This window comes from Oncorhynchus tshawytscha, linkage group LG32 (assembly GCF_018296145.1).
Source record: "Oncorhynchus tshawytscha isolate Ot180627B linkage group LG32, Otsh_v2.0, whole genome shotgun sequence".
NCBI classification, from domain to species: Eukaryota; Metazoa; Chordata; class Actinopteri; order Salmoniformes; family Salmonidae; genus Oncorhynchus; species Oncorhynchus tshawytscha.
The window spans coordinates 9,194,408-9,221,581 of record NC_056460.1 but is presented as its reverse complement, the minus strand read 5'-3'; the positions used below and the strand labels follow the sequence as shown (position 1 = coordinate 9,221,581).

At 44.2% G+C, this 27,174-nt stretch overlaps 1 protein-coding gene across 3 annotated transcripts in view; it reads right to left on the bottom strand.

Moving 5' to 3' along the window:
• LOC112230118 (alpha-1,6-mannosylglycoprotein 6-beta-N-acetylglucosaminyltransferase B-like) overlaps positions 1-27,174 on the bottom strand; it is a 165,401-nt gene that overhangs the window by 13,352 nt on the left and 124,875 nt on the right. The window contains exons 9-12 of one of the 3 annotated variants that reach the window (XM_042310817.1): positions 22,145-22,276; positions 9,834-9,967; positions 8,255-8,385; positions 7,281-7,283 (exon numbers count right to left, since the gene is read on the bottom strand). In XM_042310817.1, the coding sequence (XP_042166751.1) occupies positions 7,281-7,283; positions 8,255-8,385; positions 9,834-9,967; positions 22,145-22,276 (400 nt within the window). Of the gene's footprint in view, positions 1-3,023; positions 3,030-7,280; positions 7,284-8,254; positions 8,386-9,833; positions 9,968-22,144; positions 22,277-27,174 lie in introns of all 3 variants that reach the window. The other 2 variants (XM_042310816.1, XM_042310818.1) reach the window with 2 other exon arrangements.

Sequence of the window (27,174 nt, the reverse complement as noted above, 5' to 3'; positions counted from 1 at the left end):
ATTATGCTCATACATTGAAATGAATAGATTATGCCCATACATTGAAATGAATAGGTTATGCCCATACATTGAAATGAATAGATCATGCCCATACATTGAAATGAATAGATTATGCCCGTACATTGAAATGAATAGATTGTGCCTGTACATTGAAATGAATAGATTATGCCCATACATTGAAATGAATAGATTATAAATAGGGAGTACACATACCTATTGTGGCATACAAGCAAACCACATCTACACACAATAACAGATGTGCTTTCTGGCTGAATCTATACAGTGCATTCATGTGCCGAAGCAACAGTACATCTTTCTTCTGAGAGGCACAACCTTTAAACCCAATAGCGCATCTTAAGTGGATATGGAGGCTTTGTGTTTTTCGTGTGGATGAGAGAAGTGCAAAGATGTTGACAATAAAAGGGGATGCATTTTGAGGTGAGAGATGTGTGAGAGTGTGTGTGAGCGCACTCGTGTGTGTGTGTGTGTGTGTGTCCATGCACTTCACCTGTGTGTGTTTAAGCATGGGCACCCTTTCATAGCTAGCCTCCACGTCTGAAAAACAAAACAACCCCCCACCCCCTCAATGTGAATCAACCACAGCCCAGGTCTCCTTATTGACTTCCTGCTTCCTGGATGTTAAGAAGCTTACTGTATCCCTGTTCTATTGTGTGCTCGCCCTGTAGGCTGTGCTGTAATTGGTTGGCTGCTGCGATAGATGGTTTCCTATGAGGATTTTCCCAGCCAATTAGGAGATTAGCCAACGCTCTGAGTGCACCAGACACTATGAATTAGAGCCAACAAAACAGAGAGAGAACCACACACACCCAGATGCTCACACACGGATGTAACCCAGGTTTAGCCCAGGCTAGCTAATCCTTGACCTGGCTTGACTGGGCCAGCCCCGTGCCACATTAGTAATGCTAATTATCTAACATGGACTCTATTCTCAGGAATCAGTTCATCTAGATCAAGGTTGGGTTACGAGAGTGTGAAAAACGGCCGGGACTCGGGGAAGATGAAAGTTTTATTTATACAATAGAAGTCAACCTGAACTTTGTGTGGTGGGTTTGAGCTTGTTTGACTGGGTTTCAACTCAAGTGAACTGGACGTCTTGCCAGGAAATGGCCTGTTGGGGGACTGCAAAGAGAGAAAGAGAGAGAACGAGAGAAGAGGAAGAGACATGGCTCTCGGGTGTGCGTGAAGAGGAGTGTGTGTCTGTGCTGGAGGTAGTGTAATAACGAGCTGGCGTACAACCCCCCCCCCCAAAAATGTGACCAAATCAAGCTTCATTTGTACTGCACATTTCAGACATGGAACGCAAAACGCAACGCATTTCACAAACGAATAAAAAACGATGAAAATGAAAGCTGAAATATTTACTACACAACAAACGTAAAATACAAAACAAAATAATGACAAGAACTAAACAACTAAAACGCCCCCCCCCCTAAGGAAAAGCAAAGCTAAAAGGAGGCGTTTTAAGATCTCTTTTAAATTACGTCCACAGTTTGGGCCTCCCTCAGGTTCTCTGGCAGGCAATTCCAGAAGCCGGGAGCATAATAACTAAAGGTGGCCCAAAAAACACCCCAAAAAGTCGGTGGAGGTTCTGACTAAACGGCGAGTAGGCTATAAAAATGAATAAAGATAATTGTGCACTCTATATACAAGCTCCCAGTAATGTATTTGGTGAACCAAAGTTTTGGCATCACTGTGCCTTCTTCAGGGTGAACATACAGCAGAGGAGGCTGCTGAGGGGAGGACGGCTCATAATAATGGCTGCAAAGTAGGCGAATAGAATGGCATCAAACACTCGGAAAACATGTGCTTGATACCATTCCACTAATTCGGGGGGGCATGAACATACTGGCTCCAAAAACACAAAGCACCTGCAGGCCTCTGCAAAACTCTATCTTCCTCTCTCCATACTCACAATTTCAATTTTTGAGGAGGCTGGTTGCCAAGACAAGGAGCGATATCCCAGGTGAAAAGCAGAAGAAACCCCCTATGCCCATTGGAATACGAGATGGAGTCATTACAATATTGTTTACGGCTTTGGCCTGCCTTACAGGCCCGACTCACAAGGTTAACATTTCAGAAATCAATACTAGTACTATCCCTTAAAATCCAACACACACCTCTCCTCTACTCATGTCTCCATGATACGACTAAGCCCAATACCAAATAGCGCAAGCAAGAACTATCGATTTGTTCGACAAATTGCCTCAAGCGGCAGAAAGAGAGACAGCAGAAGTTAACCCCCCAAAAAACAACTGTTTCGTGAGCGTTGAGAAAGATAGAACCACTACTTCATAAAATGGGCACGTGAAGTCTGGGTCCGCTCAAGGATTTTTGATTGGACCAGATGTCCTAGTCGCTCGCCCAGTATTCAGAAAGACATCTGTGGCACCACACAGCTTCCCAGTCCAACTATATATATAAATATCTCTCTATCTATATATATATATAAATCTCTCTCTCTCTCTCTCTCTCTCTCTCTCTCTCTCTCTCTCTCTCTCTCTCTCTCTCTCTCTCTCTCTCTCTCTCTCTCTCTCTCTCTCTCTCTCTCTCTCTCTCTCTCTCTCTCTCTCTCTCTCTCTCTCTCTCTCTCTCTCTCTCTCTCTCTCTCTCTCTCTCTCTCTCTCTCTCTCTCTCTCTCTCTCTCTCTCTCTCTCTCTCTCTCTCCCTCTCTCTCTCTCCCTCTCTCTCTCTCTCTCTCTCTCTCTCTCTCTCTCTCTCTCTCTCTCTCTCTCATATCGCAGACAGCTGCGTGCTAAGGTTAGCGGTGGACTGTTCAAACCACTCGTGTCTCGTCAATCCACCATTATCTCTACACAAGACGTGCATCAAAGGAAAGGCAGTGTGGTAGCAGCGGTATGCGAGGTCAAACTGACAACCCCAGGAGTCTGCATTGGGTGTTCATAGAGAGTGTGATAATGGAGGAAACGGTGAACTGAATGTATGAGCCAAGGTTTAAGAGAGAGGGAACAGGGCCGGTGTGTTTCGACTGAGAAGAGTCTTACCTGGAGCTGCAGCAGAGGATATCATCCACCAAGACCCAATGGAGAGATGCACGGGAGGAAGAGAGGAGGGGACAGGAGAGAAGTGTCAAAGAAGAGAGGGGAGAAGAATGCGGAAGGGGAATCGAGGAGGGGAAAGACAAGAGAAAGAACAAACAAATATTCAACTCCATCTGTCATGTATTGCATTTCCCCCCTTCTGTTCCTGTAAAGCGGCAATTGCTTGAAGTTCGCACGCCGTTTCTATAATATCTTCGGTCTCGCCTTGAGATGCAAGACTAAACCATTGAATGAAATTCCTCGGGAATTGCCGCACGCCAACAGAGGCGGAGGGGGAACAAAGCTACAGCTAAACCAGGTCTTTAAACTAAATCTAGGTAGAGTCTCTCCCTCATCGAAAATGCACTGTGAGCAACCAGGCTGCTTTTGAAAGGAAATTTGGCTGCAAATGGAGGCTGTAGGACGCCGTTAAATGCATCCACGTGCGGCTGTGTGCCAAATGTAATATCTTCTATAGATAGTAGATACATGGCATGTCGATCGTTTGGTCTGTTATGCAGTTAACAGCTCTGTTCTAATTGGTTACATCTCTGTAGTGTACACCGGGGGAGTGAGAAGTGTGTGAGTGTTTAGGAGGGGTGTGGTAACTTAGTGTGGATGAGGATGTGAATAAGATTGTAGCCCCTCAAGTAGTTTATATTGATTTAACCTCTTGTTCTTGACCGTAGGAAATGGAAATGAGCTGATTTAATTAACATGGTACTGCTTCTCATTCATATTGAGTCTGTCTGTGAGTCTCCGTGTATCTACTGGACGGTCTGTCTAAAAACCTGTTTTTGCTTTGTCATTATGGGGTATTGTGTGTAGATTGACGAGGGGAAAAAACAATTTAATCCATTTTAGAATAAGGCTGTAAAGTAACAAAATGTGGAAAAAGTCAAGACGTCTGAATACTTTCCAAATGCACTGTATGTTTATATATATTTCAATTGACTGATTTCCTGATATGAATTGTAACTCATTGAAATTGTAACTCGTTGAAATTATACTTTTGTTCAATATAACACACACACACACACACACACACACACACACACACATTTGGGCTGCAATTTCTGAGGCTGGTAACTCTGGGTCTTCCTTTCCGGTGGCGGTCCTCATGAGAGCCAGTTTCATCATAGCGCTTGAAGGTTTTTGCAACTGCACTTGAAGAAACGTTCACATTTTCCGCATTGACTGACCTTCATGTCTTAAAGTAATGATGGACTGTCGTTTCTCTTGGCTTATTTGAGATGTTCTTGCCATAATATGGACTTGGTCTTTTACCAAATAGGGCTATCTTCTGTATACCACCCATACCTTGTCACAACATAACTGATTCACACTGTGAGTCTCCATTAACCTTTAACAAGGCACACCTGTTAATTTAAATGCATTCCAGGTGACTATCTCATGAAGCTGGTTGAGAGAATGCCAAGAGTGTGCAAAGCTGTCATCAAGGCAAATGGTGGCTACTTTGAAGAATCTAAAATATAAAATATATAGTTTTTTTGGTTACTACATGATTCCATGTGGGTTATTTCATAGTTTTGATGTCTTCACTATTATCCTACAATGTAGAAAATAGTTTTAAAAAATTAAAAAAACTTATGACGGTACTGTATATATACACTGCTCAAAAAAATAAAGGGAACACTTAAACAACACAATGTAACTCCAAGTCAATCACACTTCTGTGAAATCAAACTGTCCACTAAGGAAGCAACACTGATTGACAATACATTTCACATGCTGTTGTGCAAATGGAATAGACAACAGGTGAAAATTATAGGCAATTAGCAAGACACCCCCAATAAAGGAGTGGTTCTGCAGGTGGTGACCACAGACCACTTCTCAGTTCCTATGCTTCCTGGCTGATAGTAGTGCAACTCATCCAGGATGGCACATCAATGCGAGCTGTGGCAAGAAGGTTTGCTGCATCTGTCAGCGTAGTGTCCAGAGCATGGAGGCGCTACCAGGAGACAGGCCAGTACATCAGGAGACGTGGAGGAGGCCGTAGGAGGGCAACAACCCAGCAGCAGGACCGCTACCTCCGCCTTTGTGCAAGGAGGAGCAGGAGGAGCACTGCCAGAGCCCTGCAGAATAACCTCCAGCAGGCCACAAATGTGCATGTGTCTGCTCAAACGGTCAGAAACAGACTCCATGAGGGTGGTATGAGTGCCCGACGTCCACAGGTGGGGGTTGTGCTTACAGCACAACACCGTGCAGGACGTTTGGCATTTGCCAGAGAACACCAAGATTGGCAAATTCGCCACTGGTGCCCTGTGCTCTTCACAGATGAAAGCAGGTTCACACTGAGCACATGTGACAGACGTGGCAGTCTGGAGACGCCGTGGAGAACGTTCTGCTGCCTGCAACATCCTCCAGCATGACCGGTTTGGCGGTGGGTCAGTCATGGTGTGGGGTAGCATTTCTTTGGGGGACCGCACAGCCCTCCATGTGCTCGCCAGAGGTAGCCTGACGGCCATTAGCTACCGAGATGAGATCCTCAGACCCCTTGTGAGAACATATGCTGGTGCGGTTGGCCCTGGGTTCCTCCTAATGCAAGACAATGCTAGACCTCATGTGGCTGGAGTGTGTCAGCAGTTCCTGCAAGAGGAAGGCATTGATGCTATGGACTGGCCCGCCCGTTCCCCAGACCTGAATCCAATTGAGCACATCTGGGACATCATGTCCCGCTCCATCCACCAACGCCACGTTGCACCACAGTCTGTCCAGGAGTTGGCGGATGCTTTAGTCCAGGTCTGGGCGGAGATCCCTCAGGAGACCATCCGCCACCTCATCAGGAGCATGCCCAGGCATTGTAGGGAGGTCATACAGGCACGTGGAAGCCCCACACACTACTGAGCCTCATTTTGACTTGTTCTAAGGACATTACATCAAAGTTGGATCAGCCTTTAGTGTGGTTTTCTAATTTTGAGTGTGACTCCAAATCCAGACCTCCATGGGTTGATAAATTTGATTTCCATTGATCATTTTTGTGTGATTTTGTTGTCAGCACATTCAACTATGTAAAGAAAAAAGTATGTAATAATAATATTTAATTCATTCAGATCTAGGATGTGTTATTTTAGTGTTCCCTTTATTTTTTTGAGCAGTGTATATTGAACAAAAATATAAACACAACATGCAACAATTGCGTCGACTTTACTGAGTTAAGGTTCATATAAGGAAATCAGTCAATTGAAATGAATTCATTAGTACCTAATCTATGGACTTCACATGACTGGGCAGGGGTGGGGCAGCCACTGGGGAGCAATAAAATGGAGGGAGCTGAAAGTCCGTATTGCCCAGCGATAAAATGCTAATTAATTACTTTAAAATCATACAATGTGATTTTCTGGATTTTTGTTTTAGATTCCGTCTCTCACAGTTGAAGTGTTCCTATGATAAAAATTACAGACCTCTACATGCTTTGTAAGTAGGAAAACCTGCAAAATCAGCAGTGTATCAAATACTTGTACTCCCCACTGTATATGCTGTATACTGTATTCACACATTAAAATGCAAAAACTCAGTCACGCAAAGCACAAATAAAACATCACAGATCACAGAAAAACATTTACATTCCTCCAAAAATAAATCCCCAATCAATACTTTAAATTGCCTGAACGGCACCGGAACATCAAGATGAAACGTTTTCAGAATTTTGTTACAGCAATATAGTGCATTAAAACTAAAAGCAGGTTTATCTAGCTCGGTGGAGACACTAGGAACCTCAAGAGTTATCCAGTCCTGTGAACGGGTCAGGCAACTCAGGTGGCTGTACCTCAACAGCAAAGTTAGATAAGACGAAAGCTTATAAAGTATAGCCTTGGAAAGAAAAAGGGAGTCATGTAGAGATCTACGGGTCTTTGGCGAAGTCCAGCCAACCTTTTGACACAGGATACAGTGATGAGTATCAAAACTGTCGCCTGGAACAAACAGAAGGGCACTATGGTAGATGGCATCCAAAGGCTTAAGAGTAGTAGCAGCTGCACTTTGATAAATAACATCACCATAATCAAGAACAGATACAAATATTGACTTAACAATCTGCTTCCTACTGCTTAGAGAAAGGCACCATCTGTTTCTATAGAAAAAGCCAACTTGAAATCTTAGCTTCTTAAACCAGCTCATCTATATGTTTTGCAATGTCAAATCCACATCAATCCGAAGGCCTAAGTATTCATTCTAAGAGCACAGGGATATTCCGGGTACGAGCTGGATGACATAAAGCATCTCTAGATTAAATATCAGATATGCTTCTTTCATGAAGGGAATTTGAACGGCTCTACAAAAATCTAAAAAGATTTCACCCCCCCCCCCGGCTCTTTACCCGACTACGTATAACTAATGTCAGTGGGATAATTATCTCTCTGCACGCAGACCTGGACTGAAATAGTGTTGGAAATCTTTTAAGTACATTAAGTGTTTGCTTGAGCCGGCCTGGAGCGCTAGGTGGGCACTTTTGGGACTATCCCAAAACTATTTCATACGGGCAAGCTAAATCAAGTACAGCTAAAGTATTTGAAATGATACATATTATTTGAACCCATGTCTCTCTGTGAGTGGAGTGTGTGTGTGTGTGTGTGTGTGTGTGTTATCATGGCAGAATCAGAATTCTTTAGGTAACATTTGTAAATAAGATGTTTTATTAATTTTCATAAGCATGCTTATGTGGATAAAGTTACTTGGGCCCAGAGAGGGGAGAGGTCGGGTTAGTCTTATCTGTGAATGTGTCTGTAAACTATTCCTAAACCATGTGAAGGGATGGTGTGATTAATGGGGAACCAGTTAGGTGGCTCCACAATGTCTGTGTGCCAGTCACGTCTCTCTGTAAGCTTGTCCAGGAGGGGGTGTATTTGATATATGCCATTGGATGAGGTAATGTTTTCGGTTCTAAGTGGTACCAAGAATTAGATAGGAACTTAGTTTAGGAGACCAAACTGAACGATAATTTATAGCCAATGCTGTCTGGCTATGTGTGTCTTTGCTATACAGGATCTCAGTTGCCAATATGTAAGCACTCTCAGAGAATTCATTTATGATACTGAATTGATCTGAGAGTCACAGGGCTATGGTGAAGCTCATATAATTAAACATGGACTTTATGATAACTCTGACTTGTGTGTGGTTTGCTCTCTCATGATTTGGTAATACAGGAAATGTCCACGACAGTGTGTTTTGCCTACCTTCCACATGCTGGCCTCCTTGCCGTAAACCACAGCCATGTTGTTGACCTTGTTCTGCATGATGCTACTCTTCTCGGTGTCGTTCAGCTCCTCAGACACAAAGCCCATGAACGAGTTGTCTGGAGTGTGGGCTGAGGAGAGGAGGGTGAGAGAGAGGGAGGAGAGAAAGGGCAGAGTGAGGGGAAGGGAGAGTGACAGGGGAAAAGATTGAGACAGATACAGAAGAGATAGTAAACACACAGGTGTATACCTTCATCTCATTTGAACGTGAGCTTAACAATATCCTCAGTGAAATGTGAAGAGGTTCTACTGATATTGATATGGCCTGTCCCTCAGTCTAATTCTAATATACTAATTCAAAAAGGTTTTGTAAGTGTGGCTAATCTAAAAATTGTCTGTATGCTAAAGTCCTGGCATTGTTGTGTTAAGTGGTATGTTAAACCTAGGTGGATTCTGCAGGTATCCACTGTGGGTGCATTATAGCCAGGTGGATAGGTACAGATGTAGGATCTTAATCTGAGCCAGTTTGTTACAGCAGGAAAATAATCCTGCAACAGGAAAAGTTAATTATAATGTGGATTATAATTAATGGACATTTTTTGTAGGGGTTGATACATTTTTCGTTAGGGCAAATCAAGTCTGGCATTTCAAATGGAAATTACAAACTTTAGAAACCTTTTAAAATCTTGAATACACTAGATGTTTGCATTTCTGTCTCTGCTGGAAAATGCTCAGCAACAAATCAGTGATCATCTGTACTGGTGGTGCAGAATATATAGCGATGCTAAGTGGTGCTGTGGAGGATGGAGTGGGTGAGGGTGGATAAAGTCAAGGGCTCAGTTAGCTCAATGACATGCTATGAAAAGCAGAGCCAGTCAGATAGTGAAGGCCAGGGCTCTATGATGGTGGAATCCTACTGTGTCCCACTGTGGCCTCCCAACTCTCACATCACTCTGGCCTCCTAACTCTCACATCACTCTGGCCTCCTAACTCTCACATCACTCTGGCCTCCTAACTCTCACATCACTCTGGCCTCCTAACTCTCACATCACTCTGGCCTCCTAACTCTCCCATCACTCTGGCCTCCTAACTCTCCCATCACTGTGGCCTCCTAACTCTCCCATCACTGTGGCCTCCTAACTCTCCCATCACTGTGGCCTCCTACCTCTCACATCACCATGTCCTCCAAACTCTCCCTCCTAACTCTCCCATAAGTAGTTTTGGACTTGACATCCAATAATAGTGAACTAACCTTTTTAATATGCCATTTTCCAAAAGCAAATAATAATTGAGCCCCCAACAAGCACATGGCTATATTCAGGTCTTAATTGTAGCCCTCTTCCCAATACACCTAATATCTGCTGAAAGTTTCATGGGTGGTGCTTTGCCTTGGACCCTCGCACTCCTCCCCCTGAATCGCTATAATATAATGACGTTGTTTACGTCCAATACTGCGGTAGACTGAATCAACAATCTGAGACCAGGAAATCTTACAGATTGGGCCTTTAATCATAGTCTGTGCAACCATCCATTGTGTTGTAATACTAATGAGTGATAACCCATATTGATGTATACTTACGGAACATGGTCATGTACTGTCTGGAGTTGAGGTTCCAGTAGCCCCAGTTGGTCCTGTAGCCGTGCAGGGTGGCGTAGTCCTCATGGTTGTAGGCCGGCTCTGTCCCGAAGGTGTCAATCACACGGATGTGGCACCTGAAATAAGGAGCACATTTTAACACGACACCAGCGAGCAAATTTACACATCTGACATTTCCTGTCAAAAGTGGGTACTGGTATTAAATGTGAGATTAATTTCAACATCATGTGTATTTCTGAACATGCTGAAAACTGATAGAACTTGTCAGAACAGACAAAGCCCGACTTCTGAATGCTTGTTTTTGACATGAATGTTTTGTATGAATGTAAATAACTAAATAAATTACGTCACAATAGATTTTTAGACAGAATTAATCATTTCAGTAATGGCCACAATGCATCACCACCACTCTTTTCCCCCTGAAAGCCTTTGTGTTTTCTCAAAGGCCGTAATCACAAGTGGAGGTCTGTGTTGGTTAATCGGTCTTTCAAATAGTGTCTGTGTTTGTGTGTGTGTGTGTGTGTGTGTGTGTGTGTGTGTGTGTGTGTGTGTGTATTTGTCTGCTCGATATGCAGGGTGTGTGTCTTTTTGACAAGCATGTATGTGTCTGTCAAGAGAGAACACAGAAAAAGCAACGAAGGTTAACTACCATCAATACCGGTTTTCAAGACACACATTGCTGAACATACTATCGACACTACGGTTCACTATGGAACTGTTGTAAAGTAGCAGTTAATAGATATAGCTGTGCCTCTGTTGATGGGAGAGGGGCATCAATCATTTCTGTTGTTCCAAAAGCTACCAAGTGTTGTTTGGGAGCTGAGATGGAAAACCAAGTAATATAAGCAGCATTAAAGGCCAGTTTACCGTCTCAGAAATGTAAGGGCACGTAATTGAACTAGAAGCAGCATGCTAAAGTAATGGCTATGGGGAATATTGAGACATTTTGTAATAACTATCTCTTGGAATCAAGGAAAAGGGGTGACATGGTAACTCATGGTAACTCACGGATTCCCTACACACGCTCCAAAGCCCTAACAGTTCTGCCCTGGGCTTTGCCAGTCTAGTGAGTGTTAAATCCGGCCACTGTCTGAGCTCAGGGATGATTAGTAGAAGAAGCTGAAGACCCGTGAGAGCCCAGGGCATTTCCATCGAAAAGAACCCACGCGCACCAACATGTGAAGTATGTAGGAGCATATCAAATTGGATGTCAGATGAAAGCGAAGAGTCTATATTTTTGGGAAATGAAGGCATAGATACATTTTTCTTTCCATTTTCCAGCTTAGAAACTTGGCATAAGTAAAGGCTTTTATTTATGGAGAAATAGATGTAAAAGGGGTGTTAGGGATTTCAAAGTTTTACTGCTAACCTACAAAGCATTACATGGGCTTGCTCCTACCTATCTCTCTGATTTGGTCCTGCCGTACATACCTACACGTACGCTACGGTCACAAGACGCAGGCCTCCTAATTGTCCCTAGAATTTTTAAGCAAACAGCTGGAGGCAGGGCTTTCTCCTATAGAGCTCCATTTTTATGGAATGGTCTGTCTACCCATGTGAGAGACGCAGACTCGGTCTCAACCTTTAAGTCTTTACTGAAGACTCATCTCTTCAGTGGGTCATATGATTGAGTGTAGTCTGGCCCAGTAGTGTGAAGGTGAATGGAAAGGCTCTGGAGCAACGAACCGCCCTTGCTGTCTCTGCCTGGCCGGTTCCCCTCTTTCCACTGGGATTCTCTGCCTCTAACCCTATTACAGGGGCTGAGTCACTGGCTTACTAGGGCTCTTTCATACCGTCCCTAGGAGGGGTGCGTCACTTGAGTGGGTTGAGTCACTGATGTGATCTTCCTGTCTGGGTTGGCGCCCCCCCTTGGGTTGTGCCGTGGCAGAGATCTTTGTGGGCTATACTCGGCCTGGTCTCAGGATGGTAAGTTGGTGGTTGAAGATATCCCTCTAGTGGTGTGGGGGCTGTGCTTTGGCAAAGTGGGTGGGGTTATATCCTTCCTGTTTGGCCCTGTCCGGGGGGACCACAGTGTCTCCTGACCCCTTCTGTCTCAGCCTCCAGTATTTATGCTGCAGTAGTTTATGTGTCGGGGGACTAGGGTCAGTTTGTTATATCTGGAGTACTTCTCCTGTCTTATCCGGTGTCCTGTGTGAATTTAAGTATGCTCTCTCTAATTCTCTCTTTCTCTCTCTCTCGGAGGACCTGAGCCCTAGGACCATGCCTCAGGACTACCTGACATGGTGACTCCTTGCTGTCCCCAGTCCACCTGGCTGTGCTGCTACTCCAGTTTCAACTGTTCTGCCTGTGATTATTATTATTTGACCATTCTGGTCATTTATGAAGATTTGAACATCTTGGCCATCTTAAAAGGTATCAGAAATACAGTACCAGTCAAAAGTTTGCACACACCTACTCATTCAAGGGTTTTTCTTTATTTGTACTATTTTCTACATTGTAGAATAGTGAAGACATCAAAACTATGATATAACACATATGGAATCATGTAGAAACCAAAAAAGTGTTAAACAAATGGAAATATATTCTATTTTTGAGATTCTTCAAAGTAGCTACACTTTGCCTTGATGATAGCTTTGCTCACTCTTGGCATTCTCTCAACCAGCTTCATGAGATAGTCACCTGGAACGCATTTCAATTAACAGGTGTACCTTGTTAAAAGTTAATGTGTGGAATGTCTTTCCTTCTTAATGCATTTTAGCCAATCATAGCCTTGGTTTCTCAAATGATTGCCTCGCCTGGTTCACCAATTACTTCTCTGATAGAGTTCAGTGTGTCAAATCGGAGGGCCTGTTGTCCGGGCCTCTGGCAGTCTCTATGGGGGTGCCTTAGGGTTCAATTCTTGGACCGACTCTCTTCTCTGTATACATCAATGATGTCACTCTTGCTGCTGATGAGTCTCTGATCCACCTCTACGCAGACGACACCATTCTGTATACTTCTGGCCCTTCTTTGGACACTGTGTTAACAACCCTCCAGATGAGCTTCAATGCCATACAACTCTCCTTCCGTGGCCTCCAATTGCTCTTAAATACAAGTAAAACTAAATGCATGCTCTTCAACCGATCGCTGCCTGCACCTGCCCGCCCGTCCAACATCACTACTCTGGACAACTACAAATACCTAGGTGTCTGGTTAGACTGTAAACTCTCCTTCCAGACTCACATCAAACATCTCCAATCCAAAGTTAAATCTAGAATAGGCTTCCTATTTCGCAACAAAGCATCCTGCACTCATGCTGCCAAACATAGCCTTGTAAAACTGACCATCCTACCGATCCTCGACGATGTCATTTACAAAATACCCTCCAATACCCTACTCAATAAATTGGATGCAGTCTATCACAGTGCCATCCGTTTTGTCACCAAAGCCCCATATACTACCCACCACTGCGACCTGTAAGCTCTCGTTGGCAGGCCCTAGCTTCATACTCGTCGCCAAACCCACTGGCTCCAGGTCATCTACAAGACCCTGCTAGGTAAAGTCCCCCCTTATCTCAGCTCACTGGTCACCATAGCAGCACCCACCTGTAGCACGCGCTCCAGCAGGTATATCTCTCTGGTCACCCCCAAAACCAATTCTTCCTTTGGCCGCCTCTCCTTCCAGTTCTCTGCTGCCAATGACTGGAACGAACTACAAAATACTCTGAAACTGGAAACACTTAACTCCCTCACTAGCTTTAAGCACCAGCTGTCAGAGCAGATCACAGATTACTGCACCTGTACATAGCCCATCTATAATTTAGCCCAAACAACTACCCCTACTGTATTTATTTATTTTGCTCCTTTGCACACCATTATTTTATTTCTACTTTGCACATTCTTCCACTGCAAATCTACCATTCCAGTGTTTTACTTGCTATATTGTATTTACTTTGCCACCATTACCTTTTTTTGCCTTTACCTCATTTGCTCACATTGTATATAGACTTATTTGTCTACTGTATTATTGACTGTGTTTGTTTTACTCCATGTGTAACTCTGTGTTGTTGTATGTGTCGAACTGCTTTGCTTTATCTTGGCCAGGTCGCAATTGTAAATGAGAACTTGTTCTCAACTGGCCTACCTGGTTAAATAAAGGTGAAATAAAATACAAAAAAAATACAAAAATCAGTTATGTTGTGACAATGTTGTGGTGGTATACAGAAGATGGCCCTATTTGGTAAAAGACTAAGTCCATATTATGGCAATAACAGATTAATTAAGCAAAGAGAAATGACAGTCCATTGCTTTAAGACATGGAGGTCAGTCAATCAATGTAGAACATTTCAACAACTTTTAAAGTATCTTCAATTGCAGTCGCAAAAACCATCAAGCACTATGATGAAACTGGCTCTCATGAGGACCGCCACAGGAAAGGAAGACCCAGAGGATAAGTTCATTAGAGTTACCAGCCTCAGAAATTGCAGCCCAAAGAAATGCTTCAGAGAGTTCAAGTAACAGACACATCTCAACATCAACTGTTCAGAGGAGACTGTGTGAATCAGGCCGTCTTGCTGCAAAGGAACCACTACTAAAGGTCACCAATAATAAGAAGAGACTTGCTTGGGCGAAGAAACACGAATGGACATTAGACCTGGTGGAAATCTGTCCTTTGGTCTGATGAGTTCAAATTAGAGATTTTTGGTTCCAACCATCGTGTCTTTGTGAGACGCAGAGTAGGTGAATGGCTGATCTCTGCATGTGTGGTTCCCACCGTGAAGCATGGAGGAGGAGGTGTGATGGTGCTTTGCTGGTGACACTGTCGGTGAGCTATTTAGAGCCATGTAGAATTCAAGGCACACTTATCCAGCATGGCTACCACAAGATACACCATCCCATCTCATTTGCCCTTAGTGGGACTATCATTTGTTTTTCAACAGGACAATGACCCCAAAAAACACTCTAGGCTGTTTAAGGACTATTTGACCAAGGAGATTGTTGCATCAGCTGACCTGACAATCACCCGACCTCAAACAAATTGAGATGGTTTGAGATGAATTGGACCGTAGAGAGTGAAGAAAAAGTGCTCAGCATGTGTGTGAACTCCTTCAAGACTGTTGGAAATAAAGTAAAACCCTTGAATGAGGTGTCCAAACATGTCAGTGGTACTGTACATCAAAATACAAATCACGTTGACGTAAATACCCCTGGCAACTGATATCAAAACGTATATTTGGTTTTGGAGATGTTGTTCACCTTCTGCACGCTTAAGAAATATTGCCTTGTGCCTTGTAATACCGTTACCAACTACCCACATATCTGTATGATCATTTTCTAATGTCTCTCCTTCATGTGGAGGTAGGATAATGAGAGTTCGGAGAAGTTACACGTAATGGAAGACATACCAATTAGTTATAGTAATGTTAATGATAGAAATGTTGTTTATAAATTATTAAGTGATTCAACTCAATTTATTTACAAAAATGACACAAAAAAAAAATCTAATGGAATTTCTGCAACATAATTGGCTACTACGGGAAATCATAACAGTCACAAGACACAGTTGGGTCACCTTCTACTGTTCTCCCTTCCACTGGCATACTGCTTGTTATGTTCAGCTGTTAACTTTCTTTGTCTTCCTGTCGTCTAGTGGTCAAACCTGTAATGGCCGTTGGTGGAAGAAGGTGAGGACCAAGATGCAGCCTGGTAAGTGTTCATCATTATTTTAATAAACTGAACACTAAATACAACAAGGGACAAAAGCAACAACCGAAACAGCTCCGTCAGGTGCAAAACACACTAAACAGAAAATCACTACCCACAAAACCCATGTGGGCAAGAGCTACATAAGTATGGTTCTCAATCAGAGACAACGACAGACAGCTGTCCCTGATTGAGAACCATACCTGGCCAAAAACAAAGAAATACAAAAACATAGAAAAAATAACATAGAACGCCCACCCTAGTCACACCCTGTCCTAACCAAAATAGAGAATAAAAAGCCTCTCTATGGCCAGGGCGTGACAAAACCAACAGTGTTAAAACAGTCTGAGTCTGGACAACCCCTGCCTCTCTCTCTCGCTCTCTCTCCCGCTATCTACCTCTATCTCTCACTCTTCAGCTATTGTCACCTCTCCCAGCTGTTAGTGACACCTACCCATGAGCCCCCTCTCTCTCTCCATCTACCTTAACCAGCATCCTCACTGCTGAGCACCAACCTACACCGGACGTTCACGGATGTTGAAAAGTAGATGAGCTTTGGTCAGTCCGCCTTGGCTTTAGATGTTAATGTCAAAGGACGGACCGGACTGGACCAAATCTGAACCTATCATAGACGTATGTTTCACAAGTTTGGCTAGCACAGTACAGTACAGTGCAGGACAGTAGAGTACAGTACAGTGAGTAGAGCATAGCAGAGTACTGTTCAATACAATAGTACAGTACAATATAGAACACTAAAGAAAAGTTGAGTATAGTACAGTATACAATATACTCTACTCTACTGAACTATACTCTACGGTACTGTACTGTATTCTACTGCACTGAACTCTACCCTAGCCTACTCTGCTTTGCTGTATTGTGCTCTACTGTACTGTATTATACTCTAACGTACTGTATTGTACTGTACTGTAATCTACTGTGCTGTGCTGTGATGTCCAAACAGAGAATGATATTCATATCCATCATGCATTTCTGTGTAGTACAGATCAGGGACCCATGATGTAATTCCGTTACCGTAATTCTGTTACCGGGTGTAAATCCACTTTACTTACTTACTTCAATAACAAAAATAGATTTTTTTCAAACTCAAGGTACCATGACATAGCTGACACCCCATTTTTTTCTGCTGACATCTTTGAATCTTAATTCAGAGCAGATATTTAGTTTTTTGGAATATGTGGGCACATAAGAACCTGAGAGAGATTTTACCGCAGTTACATTACGGTTTGATCCGCACAGTTCTTCCGCTCAATTCGTTTCTGACACATCTTCTGTGGACATTGTTAAAAGTAATCCTTCTGGAGAGTTTTATCTTTTGTTCAACTTTGAAATCAATCGTTTTTGTTTGGCATACATTTTTTGAAGTCAAAGCGCAGTTCCGTTACCGTGGAATACCAAGCAGAGTGTGCGTGTGGATAGATAGAGCCATGGTTTCTCCTAGTTTGAGACAGGGCTGAAATGTTCTGCTTAGAATCAGATTTTCAAGTAGACACATAAGCACTTGAAGCAGAGCTGTAGTCTATCGATAACATATTTCCCAGAAAGAAATACAAGTTAGAAACTCATACTTCCATGTGTACCTCATAACGCGTCTGTGTTGCTGACCAGTGGTCACCAAGGCCCCCTTGACAGAGAGCGTGTGCAGTGTTTCCCTTGGATGTTTTTCAGCAGCGGGGCCAGATTCATTTTTTCTTTCAGTGGTGGCCACGATTTAGCAGCGGCGTGTGTGTGTGTGTGTGTGTGTGTGTGTGCGTGAGTAGATGTGTGTAACTTCCCCTTCTAACACTGTGTTCCAGATTCACTGGCTCCATTTCAAAGTAAATAACACGCACTGCATTAAATACAACAGCCTGCACCATGGGCACCGTTTAACACCGCAGTGACTCACACCATGCAACCACTGTTTTTTTTTTTTGCAACGTTGTCCTGACGTTATTAATGTGTTGCTATTGTGTCAACACGACAGCAAAGATTGCTAGGCCTATATACGGAGATGCAGTGTCTAGTGTGCGTTTACTGTGTGTGTGTGTTCAAGGCATTGTCGTGATGCTAATGGGCTATTTTCAAGCATGTGAACACGATTGATACACATTTCACTGTAGGCATAATATCTTTACCATGCTGCCCAAGGTGACGCAGGTATTTCTGTGACACTTTGGTGTGTTCTTCTGCAAACGAGCACAGGGCATTAGATCGACAGCGACATATCTCGAAGGGAGCATCTTAAAAAAGTGCCATGCCTCTTTGAGCAGCTGTAAGCTCTCTCTCTCTCTCTCTCTCTCTCTCTCTCTCTCTCTCTCTCTCTCTCTCTCTCTCTCTCTCCCTCTCTCTCTCTCTCTCTCTCTCTCTCTCTCTCTCTCTCTCTCTCTCTCTCTCTCTCTCTCTCTCTCTCTCTCTCTCTCTCTCTCTCCCTCCCTCCCTCCCTCCCTCCCATCTCTCCGTCCCTCCCTCTCCTCTCTCATCCCTCCCCTCTCTCTCATCTCTCCGTCCCTCCCTCCCTTATCCCTCCCTCCCTCCCTCCCTTTATCCCTCCCTCCATCCATCTCTCCATCCATCCCTCCCTCCCTCTCTCTCTCATCATCTCAAAAACAGGAGAATCTTCTGCCAACTGACAAGATTACCCTGTACGTGTGAAGGGGATGGTGGGGTGGAGGGATGAAGGGATGAAAAGAAGGAGGGAAATGGCTTTGGAGTTACTGAGTGGAATATCTGGTAGCATATCTAGCAGAGGATCAAGAGTGGGGACTAATCTTGGTTAAATTGTTGCTTGTAGCGGGAACAGTCCCTAGGGGGCGACAGGGTGGGAGGCTGTCACCCACCACTGTTCCTGTTTAGATTTAAACCACTGAAATACTGTAGATAAATGTGTTCTACATCACAAACCACTGATATAGATAAATATGTGTTCTACATCACAAACCACTGATATAGATAAATATGTGTTCTACATCACAAACCACTGATATAGATAAATGTGTTCTACATCACAAACCACTGATATAGATAAATATGTGTTCTTCATCACAAACCACTGATATAGATAAATATGTGTTCTACATTACACACCACTGATATAGATAAATATGTGTTCTACATCACAAACCACTGATATAGATAAATATGTGTTCTACATCACAAACCACTGATATAGATAAATATGTGTTCTACATCACAAACCACCACATACCATCCCTGCGGAACACTTTAAACGCCCTGTAGAGTCTCTGCCCCAATTAATTGAGGCTGTTCTGAGGGCAAAAGGGGGTGCAGCTCAATATTATGAAAGGTGTTCCTAATGTTTTGTCCACTCAGTGTACATTACGTTATCTTGTTCAAAAAGGGGAAAAAGGTAACTGTGGCTTGTAAATACTGTGATCAGTGCTCCCAGTAGCCGATCATGAGGTGAGTAAGTTTGTGAGGTGAGAAATGGCCTGGGTTGCGGAATGTGTGTGTGCTTACGTAACATTTTCTGTGTGTGTGTGTGTGTGCGCACATGTATACTGTATGTATGCCCTCGCAGTCCTCCTCCAGCTCTGCTCTATCAGAGCAGTAAATTCACCATGCGTATGTAAAGGACGTCACACTGCTTGCTTAGCGAGTACCTCTTCCTCCCGATTCAATCCATAACTGGCGCAAACTCAGGACCTCTGTCTTGCTAGCACACGTGGCCGCCCTCCTGACGGGTCTTACCAGACGGCGCCACGCGAAAAGCTAGCTGGCCCAAGTGGGGAGACTTCAGGCTGAGGAGTACGTTTCACACATCCCCTTGTGCTGCACGTACATAGGGATCAATAGTGTATCCCCCCCTATCAGTTGCAAGGTGTGATTTAAAGCCACGCAATATCAGCTTTCAGCATCTTTACCAGACCTCTGCCCTCTTCCTATCACTGACCCCCCCATCCTCTTCTTCTTCCCCTGAACGCACACACACACACGCACATGGACGCGCACAGGCACACATGCACGCATGTGCGTGCAAGCACACACACACACACACACACACCCTCCCCCAGGAAACTAGCGTATTGGCTGGCCAGGCATTATTAATGCATCTGGACGTTGGGAGCAACATCAAACTAAAGTAATTAAACAGAGACTGAAGGGCCCAGGAGCTCTGCACTTGATTAATGATATGCCTTTCAGTTGATAGGGCTGATAAAAGGCTCGTATCTCATTCTTGTCCACAAATCCTCTAAGGACTGTGGGTAAAGCACTGCATCTGGGGTTAAAGTAGAGTGTCTAAAGGCTACTTCATCATTGAAAGCGTGTGAGGCTCCAATAAGGTGTGGACTAGACTGATAAGTCATTCATGTTTGTAGTATAAAAGCTTTGTAATATGATGTACGGTGCGGAAGAAAGCGCTGGGGTTTGTTCTTCTTACAAATAAATACTGAGCTCTATACATGTTATGTATCGTATAATGAGTGGGTCGTACATTTCATCGTGACGCCAATTCCCTGTGTGTTGCAGAGGAGATTTATTATGTGAGCTCGCTCATTAAATAATAACACCAAAGGTTGTTTACCATAGCTACATCTGAATATGTTTAGGGCTTACTTTTCAAAAAGTTCTGATATTAATTCCGTCTCGAAACCTCAAATCGCGCTGTACTCTGAAAAAGTAGTTGATTTATACACCGCAAACCCTTGATTGATCGGGAGAGACTGACATGTGCTGCTTTGCCTAGGCCAGGCAGAAATCAACACGGCTCCATAACTGTTGAGCCACTCACTGTCTGGGAGAGCTGCTGACCTCAGCAAACTATTACAACCAGTCGGACAAAGTTGTTTGGTCACAAACACACACACACGCAGGCAGGCATGCACACACCGTCACACCCTGATCTGTTTCACCTGTCTTTGTGCTTGTCCCCACCAGGTGTCTCCCATCTTCCCTCATTATCCCCTGTGTATTTATACCCGTGTCCTCTGTTTGTCTGTTGCCAGTTTGTTTTGTTCGTCAAACAGACCAGCGGTTTCCCCTTTGCTCCTGTCAGTTCCTAGTTTTCTCGGTTTTGACCATTCTGCCTGCCCTGACCCTGAGCCTGCCGTTCTGTACCTTGTCACACCACACTGGATTACTGACCTCTGCCTGCCCTGACCCTGAGCCTGCCGTTCTGTACCTTGTCACACCACACTGGATTACTGACCTCTGCCTGCCCTGACCCTGAGCCTGCCGTTCTGTACCTTGTCACACCACACTGGATTACTGACCTCTGCCTGCCCTTGAACTGTCGTTTTGCCTGCCCCCTGTTCTAGTAATAAACCTTTGATACTTCAACACTGTCTGCATCTGGGTCTTCCCTGAAACGTGATACACACACACAGTCTTGTACAACTAACCTTGTGGGGACACATAATTCAGTCCATTTCAAAATCCTATTTTCCTTAACCCGAAACTTAACGCTAGCGCCTAAACCCTGAACCTCATTCTAACACTGACTCTAACCTTAACCCTAAACCCTCTAGCAATAGCGTTTGATGAACTTGTTGTTTGTTTACTATTCCTGTGTATAACACACACACACACACACACACACACACACACACACACACACACACACACACACACACACACACACACACACACACACACACACAGAGAGAGAGCTGCTGGGATAGGGATAATTTAACCAGAGCATCGGGCCCACTTCTCATGCTCTTACCTCATGCCAAAATGCATACACACACGCACGCATACCAAAACTCTCTCACCCCTCATTCATAATTGGATTTAAAAAATACATGGCGTGGGCATCGGCTGTTATCTGGTGTCAGTTTGAGTCAAGAGGCTTGCCACTCTTCCATTTGCACTCTCCCTCTATCTTTCCTCCCCTCTATCTCGCTCCCTCCTTCGCTCAGCGCCTCGCTACGATTGATAGTTAACCGCAATGCAAAACCCAACCAGTACAACAGTAATAAGAAGCTGTTGACAGCTGGGCTGGTGCATACTGTATATAGAAGATGAGCTGGTATGAGCGTTGTGCTGTATGCGTTCTAGTTGGGGCTGTTTGTTGCCGAGCAGAAAAGTCTGCCAATGGTGTGTGTCAGATAGACGGCACTGAACATGTGTGTGTGTGTGTGGGTCCGCCTCTAAACATGTGTCAAATCAAATCCATTTATTTGTCACATGCGTGGAATACAAGTGTAGACTTTACCGTGAAATAGGTACTTATGAGCCCTTTCTCAACACTGCAGTTAAAGTGTAAGAAAATGCATGTGTTTTTTGTTGTTGTCTATGTGTGCGTTTGTGTTCCTCTGAATTCATTTATGCGTGTGTGGACTTCAAAAGGAAGACCTGTCATGTAATTCTGAGTGGACGGAGAGAGTGTGTATTGTTACTGCTGTGGCGCTGTCCTTTTGTATTGATGCCCCCCCCTCCCCTTCCATCATAGTATTAGACAGGACTGACAGTCTGGTCGGAGTCTGAGGGATGTTTTACTGACCTATAGGGGATTAATTAACCGTGTGAGTTACGAGCAGAGAGACACGTCAGTAGCAGTGCACCTAACAAGCAGCCCTAATGGACTCATAAACACAGGTCGTAAACCTTAGCTATGACATCACACGGACCCATGTATATTATACGCGCACACACACACACACACGCACACACATGCACACACACACATACTTGTGTCTCTTGAGCGAGAGCCCCATGTGCTGCTTCATCTGCTGCATGCCGTGGTAGTCTGTGTAGATGAGGTCAAAGGGCAGAGGTCCTGTCAGGGGGCAGCTCCCTCTGCCTGGGGGCACCCCGAGAAATCTATGAGACAGAAACACACAGAGCAGAGGTTACATTAACTACTGTACGGTTCAAACACACAGACCAGGGGTTACATGAACTACTGTATGGTTCAAACACACAGACCAGAGGTTACATGAACTACTGTATGGTTCAAACACACAGACCAGAGGTTACATTAACTACTGTATGGTTCAAACACACAGACCAGAGGTTACCTTAACTACTGTATGGTTCAAACACACTGAGCAGAGGTTACATGAACTACTGTATGGTTCAAACACACAGACCAGAGGTTACATTAACTACTGTATGGTTCAAACACTGAGCAGAGGTTACATGAACTACTGTATGGTTCAAACACACTGAGCAGAGGTTACATGAACTACTGTATGGTTCAAACACACAGAGCAGAGGTTACATTAACTACTGTATGGTTCAAACACACTGAGCAGAGGTTACATGAACTACTGTATGGTTCAAACACACTGACCAGAGGTTACATTAATTACTGTATGGTTCAAACACACAGACCAGAGGTTACATGAACTACTGTATGGTTCAAACACACAGACCAGAGGTTACCTTAACTACTGTATGGTTCAAACACACAGACCAGAGGTTACCTTAACTACTGTATGGTTCAAACACACAGAGCAGAGGTTACCTTAACTACTGTATGGTTCAAACACACAGAGCAGAGGTTACCTTAACTACTGTATGGTTCAAACACACAGACCAGAGGTTACCTTAACTACTGTATGGTTCAAACACACAGACCAGAGGTTACCTTAACTACTGTATGGTTCAAACACACAGAGCAGAGGTTACCTTAATTACTGTATCGTTCAAACACACAGAGCAGAGGTTACATTAACTACTGTGTGGTTCAAACACACAGACCAAACGTTTCATTAACTACTGTATGGTTCAAACACACAGACCAGAGGTTACATTAACTACTGTATGGTTCAAACACTGAGCAGAGGTTACCTTAACTACTGTATGGTTCAAACACACAGACCAGAGGTTACATTAACTACTGTATGGTTCAAACACACAGACCAGAGGTTACATGAACTACTGTATGGTTCAAACACACAGACCAGAGGTTACATTAATTACTGTATGGTTCAAACACACAGACCAGAGGTTACCTTAACTACTGTATGGTTCAAACACACAGAGCAGAGGTTACATTAACTACTGTATGGTTCAAACACACAGACCAGAGGTTACCTTAACTACTGTATGGTTCAAACACACAGACCAGAGGTTACCTTAACTACTGTATGGTTCAAACACACAGCACACAGACAGAGCAGAGGTTACATTAACTATAGTTTCCATGGATCAGTTGGCTGGAGAAGGTTATGAGATTTAAATGTTATTGTTATTGTCACATACACCGGATAGGTGCAGTGTAAAGCGTTGTTTTCCAGGGTCAGCCATAGTAGTACGGAGAAAATTAGGGTGAAGTGCCTTGCTCAAGGGCACACCGACCAATTTTCCACCTTGTCAGCTCGGGTATTGGAACCAGATTTAACGGCAAGGCTACCTGCTGCCCTGTTTGATGTCTGCATGGGCACCTGTTGTTTAGTTAGGACCAGGGGTTTTCACTGACCACATGACCGTGACCAGGTCACCACAACCCTGACCAGGAAACACTGTGTCCTGGACTGTACGGTTAAAAGTCAATCTTGGTCAGGTCAAAACACCGTCGGTCCTGTACTGCACGAATAAACCACCATCTCATTATCGTACTATGACGAGAGAGACGTTGAACCTGCTTCCAAGCCCCCGAGCATTAGAGAAACACAATGAAACATCAATCAATCAACTCGGTCAAAAGACGGCGCTTGCGTTGATGATGAGGGTGAAGCACCGCTCAGTAGTGCGATCCAAACTGTATGAGTAGCAGATGGCCAGAACAGTGAGCGGGCAACAGCATCAGAAAAAGAGGGAGATCTACACATCAAACTGTCAAAGGGGCACCAACCGGGGAGAAATGTGTCCGTTTCAGAGATGAGAGGAGCGAGGGAGAGGACGAAAGAGGAGTGTGTGTCAGAGACAGAGAGACGCAGAGAGACTCCCTGTCAGTGGATGGTTTTGTATTTGCATTTCTAAGGAAGAGGGAGTGATATCTGGAACCTGTGAGAGAGAGAATGTGTGTGTCTGTGTGTCAGTGTGTGTGTGTGTGTGTGCAGTCTACTTCTGTGTGTCAGTGTGGGTGTGTGTGTGTGCAGTCTACTTCTGTGTGTGTGTGTGTGTGTGTGTGTGTGCAGTCTACTTGTGTGTGTGTGTGTGTGTGTGTGTGCAGTCTACTTCTGTGTGTGTGTGTGTGCAGTCTACTTCTGTGTGTGTGTGTGTTGGTGTGCAGTGTGTGTGTGTGTGTGTGTATGTAGTCTACTTTGTGTGTGTGTGTGTGTATGTAGTCTACTTCTGTGTGTGTGTGTGTGTGTGTGTGTGTGTGTGTGTGTGTGTGTGTGTGTGTGTGTGTGTGTGTGTGTGTGAGTGAGTGTGTGCGGTCTACTTATGTGCCAGTGTGTGTGTGTGCGCGGTCTACTTCTGTGTGTCAGTGTTTGTGTCTCACACACATGCTCTCTCCACAGTACAGTGATCCTCCCATTGATTCCCCCACAACATTCCAAACTCCTTACCAGCTAAACATAAAGGGAATCTTCCGCAACCCTAAACTCTTGCCTTCACTGATTTCTGCTATACCCCACTGGGCGGAAGGAATCTCCCATTCTTCTCATGTATTTTCCCTCATCAATTTCCACTGTGTCCATTTCCTCCTACTAGAAGAGGACGAAGTAGAGACCACTCCTGAGACAACAGGGCTGTGTCTGCTATCACTCCCGTCGCTTGAATCCATTTTCGTTCGCATCGATTGGCTAAAACCTCGGACCTACTGTGCCGACCGAGTCCCTATTGGATAGCTGACCTGTGAGTGGTCTGGGTGAGTGGTCTGAGGGTGTGTGTGTGTGTGCGTGCGTGCGTGTGTGTGTTGGCCCAGCGTGACAGATGGAGACACAAGGCTAATGGACATGGTGATGGAGGTGGGCTACAGTCAATTTCCTCTCTCTACAGAACACGCTGATGTTTTAGATTTGATTGAGCAGACCCTCCTATCCCGGGGGACTTACAATAAGTGCATTTGGAAAAGGAAGATGATATGAATGACCGCATACTGTAATACGAGCAAATAAAACAAACTCATTTGAAGTAACAATCACAACGCTAGCATGACAGAGAGAAAGGGAGAGAGAGAGAGAGTGTGTCTCCATGCATGTGTGTTTTGGAGCTCAGACAGCGAACACCACACACACGCACACACACACACACACAGAGAGACACACACACATGATACAGACACAACATGTTCCTCTGGCTAGCTCATCTATTTCCCTACAGACTCAAAGACACCACTGTTGAATATACTACAAACACTGAAGTCTTTAACAAGCCTCTCGCGCAATGCAAAGCCCTAACAGCATGTCATGTGCTGGGATGAGAGGGTCATTTGTATAGCGTGAGACAGGATGCTGATCTGCTGTCTATAACCTACTATCTCCAGGCCCTGTTATGCAGTAGATATAGTTCTGAGAGCTCTTGTTAGGAAGAGGAGGGGATGTGAGTCTAATACTGTAAGTCTCTGTCTGACTCTCATCCTTGAGAGTGAGAGGAGATAAAGGTGGCTGACTTCTGTATGAGTGTGTGTGTGTGTGTGTGTGTGTGTGTGTGTGTGTGTGTGTGTGTGTGTGTGTGTGTGTGTGTGTGTGTGTGTGTGTGTGTGTGTGTATGCCTCTGCAATTTGATGGGATTCCTGAAGGAGGTTTCGCCGCAGACAAGATGAGCTGCGACTGTCTCCCTCCTCCACCTCTTCCCCCACACTCGTCCGTCCGGCCCTGAATGGCAGGATTGAGCTCCTCCCCCGTCATCAATCCCCCTCCCCATCCAACCAACATATCCCCCAACTCTCTCTGTCCTTCTCATCGCTCACACTCCCATGTAGCCTATTTCACATAACAACCAAAGAAAAACTAAAGTACTGTTCTTTACTTTACTGTACTGTTAAACACAACATTCTTGCAGTACTGCATGTACTGTATGTATAAAAATAAACCAACATTTTGTCAGAGTATGAGCCTAATGGAAGTATTGAGACATGAAAGAGCATAAGCCTTAAGCTTTAATAATACATTATATAAGGCTTGGTGGTACTGAGTCCCATAGGAGCGTCTGTATGGAGTGGGGTACACTTTGTCGAACATAATGTGTGGTGTGTGTGTGTGTGTGTGTGTGTGTGTGTCTACACGTCTGTGCAGTAGAGTGGAACTTCTGTTTGATTTGTTGTGCGAGGGTAAAGGTGAACTCTATCCCCCAGACTGGTTTGAGAACAGATGTCCTTCATAACTCCAGTTTTAGAAAATAGGAAAGATAGGAAAGGTGTATAAAAGATCTGATGGCCGTGGTTACGAAGCATCTGCACCTGTTCTTTTGAGGCAATAAAAGACTGCCCCTCCCTTTGAGTTGTATTGCCTCGATATTAAAATAAATAGGTGAAAACATCACAGCACATCCGACGCTAAGTAAGTGGCATGGGAAATAGAGGGTCTGCATCGCAAATTGTACCCTATCCCCTATACGGTGCACTATTTTTGAGCAGAGCCCTATGGGCCTGGGTCAAAAGTAGTGCACTAAAAAGGGAATAGGGTGCCATTTGGGAGACACACTGGGAGAGCAGACAGCGTGTGAGGGCAGCAGGCCTCAATCAAACTAGATGATTTATGAATCAAATCAATCCTGCATAACACTCGGATTCCATTTCCTGTCTTCTGCATTATCAGTCAAACCTGAACCAACTGTTAATGATGAATATCATATATAATAATATGAATATCATAATATGACAC